Source organism: Momordica charantia (assembly GCF_013281855.1).
Source record: "Momordica charantia cultivar OHB3-1 chromosome 6 unlocalized genomic scaffold, Mcharantia_2.0 BLBB01000006.1, whole genome shotgun sequence".
NCBI lineage: Eukaryota > Viridiplantae > Streptophyta > Magnoliopsida > Cucurbitales > Cucurbitaceae > Momordica > Momordica charantia.
In genome coordinates, this window is record NW_028275164.1 from 10360406 (window position 1) to 10370623 (window position 10218).

The 10218-nt window shown below is 32.1% G+C and overlaps 1 protein-coding gene across 1 annotated transcript; it reads right to left on the reverse strand.

Annotated features, from left to right (window-relative positions):
• Positions 1 to 240: 240 nt before the first annotated feature.
• LHCA3 (PSI type III chlorophyll a/b-binding protein) lies at positions 241 to 2043 on the reverse strand. The gene is made up of 3 exons (XM_022297532.2): positions 1815 to 2043; positions 1445 to 1506; positions 241 to 1003 (listed from the first exon to the last, which is right to left on the reverse strand). Exons 1-3 carry the CDS (start codon positions 1956 to 1958, stop codon positions 388 to 390), a joined length of 822 nt encoding a protein of 273 aa, XP_022153224.1. The 5' UTR covers positions 1959 to 2043; the 3' UTR covers positions 241 to 387.
• Between the last annotated feature and the right edge of the window lie 8175 nt (positions 2044 to 10218).

Genomic DNA, 10218 nt, shown 5'->3' on the forward strand with positions numbered 1-10218 from the left:
GATGTCTTAACCGTTAAGTTATAATCATGTCACACTCATAAAAAACTATGGAATGAAATAACATTTAAAATAAATATACCCCTACATAATTTTAAGGTAAGTAAAAGAAATAATTTAAAAAATTAATAATAAATTTGAATTTGTTCGATTTAACCCAAATTTACGACCTTCAAACTAACTTAACCTCTAAAGTTTTCATTTATTTGAACCTAGTCGACCGAAATAAATTTATACCCCAACTGAATGAAGAGATGGTTGGATTAGTAATTACACAAAAAGTTTTTTTTTTCCTCAAATCATGTTACATCAAAGCTAGAGAGAGAGAAATTTTTTTGAAAGGTCCAATATATAATACACAAATTACAAATACACCCCCACTTCCACTCCCTAATGGAACTTAAGGCTTGTCAAAACATTGTTGTTGACAGGGTCAGACAAGTGGTCCAAAAGGTTTTGGTAAGGCCCAACACCAGTGACAAGGCCCTGTACGAAGAAGCCCAAAATTGCCAACATGGCCAGCCTCCCATTCTTCACCTCCTTCAGCTTCAAATCCTTCAATGACTTCTCATCTTTACCAAACCCTAATGGGTTGAACAGAGGCCCACCAGGGTATGCTGGCTCCCCTGACCCACCCAAGAACTTCTCCAGGCCCAAGAAGTACTGCTTCCCCATGGACCCTGGGTTGGCCCAATCCTGGAACCTTCTGTGCTCTGCAAAGCCCATTAGGGCCATCTCGAAAACAAAGAGAGTGTAGGGGTCTGCCCAGTAGTTGTAGGTCCCTGCTGGAGGGATCACTCCTGTTTTGAACCATGGGAGGGCTGTTTCTGGGGGGATTAGCCCTAGGGATCCTAGGATCTCTGGGGCTATGGCTCCTACTACTCCTAGCATCGCGTACCGCCCATTGATCACCTCGCCGTAGGCTAACCATTTTGGCTCGATGAACCCTCCGGTTCCTTCTGGGTCCGATAGCCCCAGCGGATCGAATCCGTAGTCGCCTGGGAGACTGGTAGATCAAATAGTTAGTTTAAGAACTGCGATTTTGAATCTATAAATCTTTTTTTGTTCCTTATTTATGGTTCTAGACAAATATAAGTTTTTAGTAATTGGGTTTTCTTTGTATCTTGTAATTTTAAAAACAACGAGATCAACTCTCATTTCTGACTTTATGTTTCTTGTTTATATTGTATCACTTTTTTTTTTTTTTTTTAACTTATAAGAGGTATAGAACAAGAAACTGGAATAAGAAAGAAAGAATACGAAATAATTACTAAACATGCTTGTCTTTCTTTGTCAAAAGCAAGATCTAGAAACCGATAAACAAGAACATTGTCCTAACATTATTGTTCCTGTTTTTTCCCACTTCGGGTAAGTTACCTATGTTTCTATTAAAAAGAGCAAAAAAGGTACCGAAGTTTTGAGAATAATAAAATGAAGATGTCTATACCTTCCATCCAAGTAAGAAAGACTTTGTTTTGAAGCGAACCATAGTTGTCTATTTGCCCCTTGCTGCAATCATATCGAAAACGTTAAACCATTACTAAATTCAAAAGCTTAAGATTACAATAAATTTAATATGTATTCGTATCCCTAATCCTCTTCCTTCCGGTCATTCCAAACATAATTCAACTAATTAAGACAAACCAATAAAAAGAGGCAACAACACTACAACAGTTCAGCCAAAGATTGAGTAGCTCTAATACTATATCAAACTATCACCGAATTTCGTTAATACTCAAAGATGATTATAGAAACTTGGAAATCTCCCGCTCTGATAGCATATTAAGCAACGATGAAACGAGGGGTAATTAATGTACCTTAACGGGAGGGGTGGCTTCAGCTCTGACAACAAAGGAAGCTGATTTTCTAGAGGATCCAAAGGAGGGTCTTGCCCCAAATCTGTGTCTGGCTGCACCAACTGAAGAGGTTAAAGAAGATGATACAAGTGCCTGAGTAGCCATTTTTGTTGCAGAGAGAAGGGAATTAAGCTGAAGAATATGGTTGTGGTGCTGCGATGACTGATGAGAGAGAGGAATATGAATAATAAGGCAGTGGTTGAAGAAGGGCAAATTTAGAATCCAAATTCTGGCTGAGATTTGATATGGCCCCAGGGTTTGGATTGGGTTGGGATCTCACAGTCCAACTGCAACTCTACACGTGGACTCCATGGTTGGGGATAAGAGATATTGTCATCCACTTCTCTATTGATTCACTTATAATTCTATTTTCATTTGCAAACATAAGCAATATTTGAACGGTAATACATATCTACTTATTTTCTTGAAATCAAACTTCTATATACTAAATTTGTTGTATAAAAAAAAAACCTATGTTATCTAATAATTAACATAGGGGCCAAAATTATGGTATTTTACTAATGACTGATAAAAATGTTGTATAGTTTATTGATGAAAATAAAATAGCCAAAATGAGTATAGTTCAACAGTAATTGACATATATCTTCAGGTTGTGAGTTCGTCCTACCCTCACATGTTGTACTAAAAAAACGATGAAAATGAAATAAATACGAAAAAACTTTAAAAATAGTTGAACCTGAATTAAAAGTAACCCAATATCATACGGAAAAAGTAATAATATTAACTTATAATGAGTAGAATATTAAACTAATTAGGAAATTAGGAGGGGTACATTTTATCCTTAAAAAAAATTGTGACCTCCCACCTAATTAGTTTCGTTTAAGGAGATCAACTTATCTATTTCATACGATAGGAGGTCAATATCCACGTAACTAAACTGGTCCAGATATTATTTACTTTTTAACTATTTAAGATTTGAATCTCGCCGCTTTTTATTAAACTCAAATAAAGAAATACAATAGTGCGTCAATATGTACATAATTAACTGGTCAAATATTTATAGACACTGTATTTGGTCCGCCTTAATTTTAATTTTAATTTTAATTATTATTATTATTTTATTAAGTTTTATTTTAATTATTTTGGTTAAAAACCACATAATTTACTTTATTATTAGTTTTAAGATAAAGTTTAAATTAAAAAAATTAGATTTATTTAAAGGTTTTGATTTTATTAATAAGAAATTAAAAAATATTTTTTTTAAAATAAAATTTGATTTTATTAAAAGGATTTTGTTTAAAAAAAGAGAATTTGACTTTATTTTAGATAAAGATTTTATTTAAATATTTAATTTTAAGAAATAGATATTCATGGGGTTTGATTTTTTCTTTGTAAAAAACCTCCTCAGTGTCACACTCTCTCTTTTGTTCATAGTGTAGATAGTTAGAGAGAAAAGAGTGAAGCCTAGTCAAAGTTTGATTTATAAACCCCTCACATTTTCTTCTTCTCTCCCTCTCTAAAACTCATCTTTTTTCCTCCATAACTACCACTTCATCTCCTCCCCTTTCTTATTCCACCACCACCACCTTTTCTCCTTCATACCCACGACCTCCAGCGACGCAAGCGAATGACAGGACCTCCAACCACGAATTCCAACGACCTCCGACGACACGAACGACACAGCAGCAACAATCTTCTTCACACCTTTTTCCAAGCTCACCGGCACTTCGACGACCTCCCTCCCAGGAGTGTGCTTTAAGTGAGTAAAAAATACGTTTTGGAAAGAATCTTTGTTTAATAAGGGAAAATTGGTTTTGAAAATGATGTTTTAATTTGAAACATATTGTTTTGTTTTTATAAAAAGGGATTCTTCTTATTCTTATTATTATTATTTTTTTTTGAAACAACATTATTTTTAGAAGAAAAGATGTTTTTTTTTTTTGGTTTTTTGAAAAGAAAACGTTTTTAATAAGAAACCAATCTTTTTTAAAGATAAAAGAAAATCTTCTAAATTAATTTTAAATAAGATTTTAAAAAAAAATAAAGATTTTGATATTTTAAAATTTGTTTCAAAATAAAAGAGTTTTTCTTTTTCGAAGATGAGTTTTTTTTTTAAAAGAAAAGATTTGTTTTGTTTTTAAAAATGCAAAAGTTTTTTATTTTTTTAATAAGTCTCCTTTAAAAGTGAATAAAATATTTGTTTAATTTCGATTCCATAGAAAGAAAAAAATGATGAGGGAAAAAGTTTTAAGTTTAAAAATAAGGTTTTAGAGGAAAGTAAATACTGAAAAGAAAATTTTTGTTTTAAAATAAATAAATCTCAAAGTAAGTAAAATTTGTTTTTGAAAGATGTATTAAATAAGTTTTGAAAATTTTAAATAAGATGCTTTGTAAATAAGTTTGGTTATATATATAAGTTTTTTTTATAAGTAAAAAAGTTTTAAACGAATTTCAAACCCAAAATAAAATAAAACGTCTTTTTTTTATAAAAAAATTTCGTTTATAGTTTTTTCGTTTTTTTTAAAACAAAATTCAATAATAAAAAGTTTGTATTTTAAAAAAGAAACTTAAGTTAAGGTGTTGGCACATTGGCAGAAGGGTTGAGTGTTAACAGTTATGTCTAATAAAATCTTTCTAATGTCATTCGTGTCACTCATACCTATTGATTCATATCTTATAACAAAGTGTGAATTAATATAACGTAAGACATTTCAATTAAAACACAAAAATATTTTTCTCTTTTTGGACCAAATAAAATAATAGGATAATTTTTTACAAAATGTGGTCCCGTTTTCGAACGGGTGTCGTAGAGTGCTAACACCTTCATTACGCTCAGTCGATTCCTGAACCAACAATTTATTTTTTGTAGACCAAGTTTTTTTAAAATAGGTGACCAATCACACTTCGTAGATGATTAGTGGCGACTCCAAACCCTTATCTCGAATGAGACCATTCAAGGGGATGATGTCGGCTACTCCGCGTCGCGATGACGTTGTGACAGCTTGGCGACTCCACTGGGAACATTAAGAGAGTCAAGCCATTTATTTTGCCATTTATTCTCCTATTGTAATATGTTTTAGGTCCATTTTTATTGTTTTTTTTCATTTAATTGTATTATGATTTCATTTTGCATCATGTATCTCACACACGTTCACAAGCCTCCTACCTGGGCTTTACCTTCTAGGATTAGGTCGGAGACTGAATAGTGTGACCTTCGTGAAATTTCGATTCCTGTGTAGTCGCATGAAATTCTCCACTCAAGTCGACCATATTGCCAAAGAATATGGAATATTTGAGGGTCATTATCCTTTAGGATGCATTAGTACATAACTTCACACCATATTCGTATTGCATTTGATGTGGGTTGTTATGTTGTTCATGGCATATTGTAAATTAAATGAAAAAATTAGGGTTGATTTGGAGTTTTAATCCTAAGGTTTTAAAATTAACCACATTAAAAAAAAAAGAATAAAAAATCATTTACCTTATTTCTTCATAGCTATTTGTTTAATTATTTACTTGTTTTTAACATGCATCTACGTCACATTTATTTTACTTTTTTTAGTCACATATTTAGCTTATTTCCAAGTGAGTTTATAAATGTTGTCTTTCAAAGGGGTTATAAATGTCCTTATATAGGCACGCAAAAACTTTCAAATTTATTCACTTCTATCCAAAACTTAGGAGTTCGGCTTTATAACCATAGAGTTTAATTTTATGTGCATATTCATGTTTTTCTCTCTTAAGGTGAGTTAGAGTCTAGCATTGTATTTGCATGCACTAATAATTGCGTGAAATATTGTTAAAAAAAAAATAATTGCATGAAATATGTATCATATTATTAGCGCACTTTGTAGCATATTTAAATGAGTTTTTTTCCTTCTAGTAAGGAAAATTAAAAAAAAAAAACTCTATCATAAACTAAAAGAATATATCTTGCATGCATCATTCCACATGTCCATGGTATAAATTAAATAAAAAAAAACATCTATCGTTCCCATGCATCATTTCATCTGTTTATATATAATATATATATATATATATATATATAAAAGGTCTATATTTCGTATGCATCATTTTACATGTTCATAATCATTTCAAAAATTTCCCTCTAATTTCTATCAAACATTTGCATAACATCATCTCATACATATCAATTCTATTTAAAAAAAAAATCTAAATTTTGTGCATTCTCCATTACATTATCAGCAATAACTTTTATTTCTATCTTTAGAGAAAATAGCTCAACACACATATTTTTCATTCTAAGAATACATGGGAAACTACGGAAGAACATATTGTTAATTAGAGTTTAGTGAGACGAGCTATGAAAAATCAAAATTTTTAAGCTAAATGAGATAAGAGATGAGATCCAAAAGTATGTGGGGATAATTCAAAATGTTGAACTACAGAAGTTGAAATAAGATATTGATAAAATTTAGGAGCAAGTTATAAAATTTGTCAATGTTTTGAAGAATATTGTTAGCTGGGGCATTTCTCAAGTTAATAATTTAGCTGAAGCTTTTAATTCTAATCTACCTAGATTTGATTTTAAAAAGAACGTAAGTATGTGAAAATTGAGCTATTTTTCTTAAAAGAAAAAGTCAAAGTCAAAGTCATACATTCATTCATTCTTACCTCACTGCATATCATATCATTTGTAAAAAAAAAAAACAAAAAAACAAAAAAAAAACATGTTTTCTTTAAAATCCTCTTGATAAAATCGAAATACATGTTTTGAGATTTTCAATAACAATTTTGTAAGGTCTACCTTTACCACCTTTGTTAGTTAATACGTTAGCAAGAGTCGTAAAGCAATAATTGTAGGTGACTTGGAGAAGAAAAAAAAGGGTGTGAAGAAAAAGTGAAAAAAAAGGAAAAATGGGTAAAAAAAAATGAATGTCTTAAATCTTCTTAATGAGATAGAAAGATTATCAAATCTCAACCATTTTACCTTCCTATTTAAAAGATATTTCTCCAAGCTTTGTTGACAGGCTGAAATCCCTAACTCAAACAGCTTTATGTTGGCCTCTATATTTCTTCTCATGTATAAACCAGTAAACCACTAAATTTTCATACTTTAGGTGATAATCCGAAATTACTCACCCTCTATAAAATCTTGACCTAGCCTGCTTTGTTCCTAATCTACTTTGAACCTAACCTACCGACATATGGTAAATATGGTTAACACTGAGAGTGACCATTTACAGCAAATTAAAAATCATTTGCTCAGTCCGTCATATACAATTGTTGTGATTAAAATATCCATATTTGCCTAGTTACCATAAAAACTTTTTGCTAAGCCTGCCACATCTAATTGTGTGGTGAACGTCTAAAATTATCCACCTAGTGTTACCTTGAGAACTTTGAAGGTAATAAAATAACATTGGGCCCTTATGATTTACTGCTTCATGAATTGGTACTTGTGGTTGCACAACCATCTCCCTATTTTGACAGCCTTTTATTAATATCCAAAATTTTTTTCCCAACTCTATTCCATCTTGTTCTTCAATCTTAATCCTTCATCTGTTATTTTCTTTTGAGCAAAAAGTGATTCCAAGATCGATGATAATGATTTTAAGAATTGGGAAGTTAGTAACCTGACAAATAGCCTCAAGATATCAGTTTCCTTTTATGAGTTTTACTTGGGATAAGTTTCATCATGATACTGAAGCAACATCGACAAAGAAATAATGGTAAGGGTTGCAAAAGACGACTTGTGGTCGACTTTTTTATATATGATTGCACCATATTGTACTTGTAAAAAGAGTATGTCTCGCAAAAAAAAAATTATATATACAAGAAAAAAAAAAGGAAAAAGGAAAAAAAAAAGAAAATATGAAATGTCTAAGGTCATGACAATTCTTTAGTTCAATGATTGAGACAATTAATATAAATCAATAATAGCAATTTCAAAGGTTTCAAGGTCCCCTTTACAAATTTTCAAATTGTGGCAAAGTCGAGCAATGCTATATTGGGACAAAATTGTAATTACATTATACAAAGCTTTGAAACAAAGATCGTCTTCAGACTGAGAATGTCTAATTTCTCTTATAGGAAATTTTTCGATTTTAAGAGGTCATTCACTTCACCAAATGGGCTATCAGACAACATTTCCATAGAAAATTACACTTTGAAGTTGAAGGATGGAAAGATAGGTCACTCACATTCAAAAAGTGAATTGTAACAATATTCACATGAAGAACTACACTTGGAAGCCAGGATTAAAAAGTGAGTCTTACATTCAAAAAGTGGGCTGGAGCAACATGACCGTAAAGTACTATTTTGAAGCTAAAAGCAAGAAAGAAGACTTTTATCAAAGTTTCTAGCTAAGCTCAAAGTAGTGAGGTAAATCAAATGAACTCTTGGGGAGTTACGCAACCAATTCTAAAAGTTATTTGTCGAAAAAAATTGGATCACTGTTATCTTATTTTCATTTGATTATAATCTCTTACCCAAAGCTTCAATATAAAAAAAAAAAAAAATTCAATCTCTTATTGTTCCAGAGATTTGAAAAAAATACCTATGAACTCTTGGTTTCCTTTTCTTTAAAAAGGAAGTCTGCTGACTTTTATTTATCGTCAAGTTTTATTGCAAAATCATGATTTCCACCCTCCATGGCTCCTAATGTTAAATTCATTTTCTTGTATCCGATTTTCTTATCAATTACAAGGCTGAGTTTATGAAGCAGTTTAATCAAGCAAGATGTACAATGCTATAAATTACTTTTAATAATTCTCTAAACTAGCACATGAGATACATCTAAAAAAAGAAACCACCACCAAACCTGATATGATTGAGAAATTACCTTGATGTATATATCTCTTATCAAGTGAAGACATTCATTTAAGAAGAAAAATAGTTGACAGGTCTCCTCCCATGTCGACATTATAGTTTTTTTTTGCTAAATATTTGCTAATAAGAGGGATGAGAGTAGACAAAAGATAATATCTTTGCAAAATATGAAAAAAACTTATTGTTCTTTGAACCATATTTTCACAAATCATGCATTCACATCACTTGTATATATATTGTTCAAGAAAATAAATCATTTTCATATTATGGTCAGATTATAAAATTTTAAGTATCATGCATTGTGCATTCATAATCACAATCCATTGTCAAAACAAAAATTAGTATCATGCATACATGTTGCATTCTAGCTTTCAATTGACATATACATCATGCATTCAAAATCATTTGTCATTCATGATATTGGGGCAATGCACATTTGTAGATGCACCCATCGTTCTTGTAAGCATCATTTACAATAAATATTGCATTCTGCCATTAGAAGTTCGCATTCACATGAACTCGTGGTTTTTGTTAGTCTTATCGTCATGCGTCAAGTGTATATCTCATGCACTTAGCAGTTTAAAAGGATTTCTAAATCCTGCACTCAAGTCAAGAACTTCCTAGTAAATCAAATAACTTTAGCTTTTTTTGGGAAATTGCATTTTAATCTGTTGGAGCTAGTTTTCTACCTCACACATGGCACATCCTTATTGAAAGGGAAAAACACGCGTAAGCCAAGTTTTATCACCTCGATACTTCCACTGTTTACTGAGCCAACGCCCATTATGGCCGAGCCGACAAGATCTCATTTGGTCTCGATCCCATTCTCTTTGTTTGAACTGACATAGATGTGTCTTGCTCAGCCTCATATTCCGACAAACTCCATGACAGAACGTCGTGATTCACGCTTACCTTAAAGAGTCGTTGAAGGCCTTGTCGGGAATCCTGTTAGAGACCTTGCCTATATATAGAAACCATTTGCCTCTATCTCAGGAACACAAACACTGTATTTTCCCTTGAATACAGCTCGGATTCTTCCTGACTTGGGTGTCAGAGTGTTTTCTCTTGTAGGTCTCTTGCTCAACACGTTTAAGCTCGTCCTTCCATCCAAGCTGAGTTCACAAGCTTGGTTATTTTTTTATCAAACATTTATCTTCGGTTAAATCGAATTCGATCCAAGTCGAGGTCGAAGCCTGTATTAAAGCCAGGTCCGTTACATTTTCTCTTCCGGTTAAAACGAACCCAATCCAAATCGAGGTTGAAGCCTGTGTTAAAGTTAGGTCCGTTGCATTTTTATCTTCAATTAAATCGAACCTGATCAAGGTCGAGGTCGAAGCCTCTGTTAAAGCTAGGTCCGTTGCATTTTCTCTTTCGGTTAAATCGAACCCGATCCAAGTCGAGATTGAAGCCTATGTTAAAGGCAGATCCATTGCATTATATCATTCGGTTAAATCGAACCCGATCCAAGTCAAGGTTGAAGCCTGTGTTAAAGCCAGGTTCGTGGCATTTATCTTTGGTTAAATCGAACCCGATCCAAGTCGAGGTTGAAGAATGTTGTTAAAGCTAGGTCCGTTGCATTTTCTCATTCGGTTAAATCGAACCCGATCCA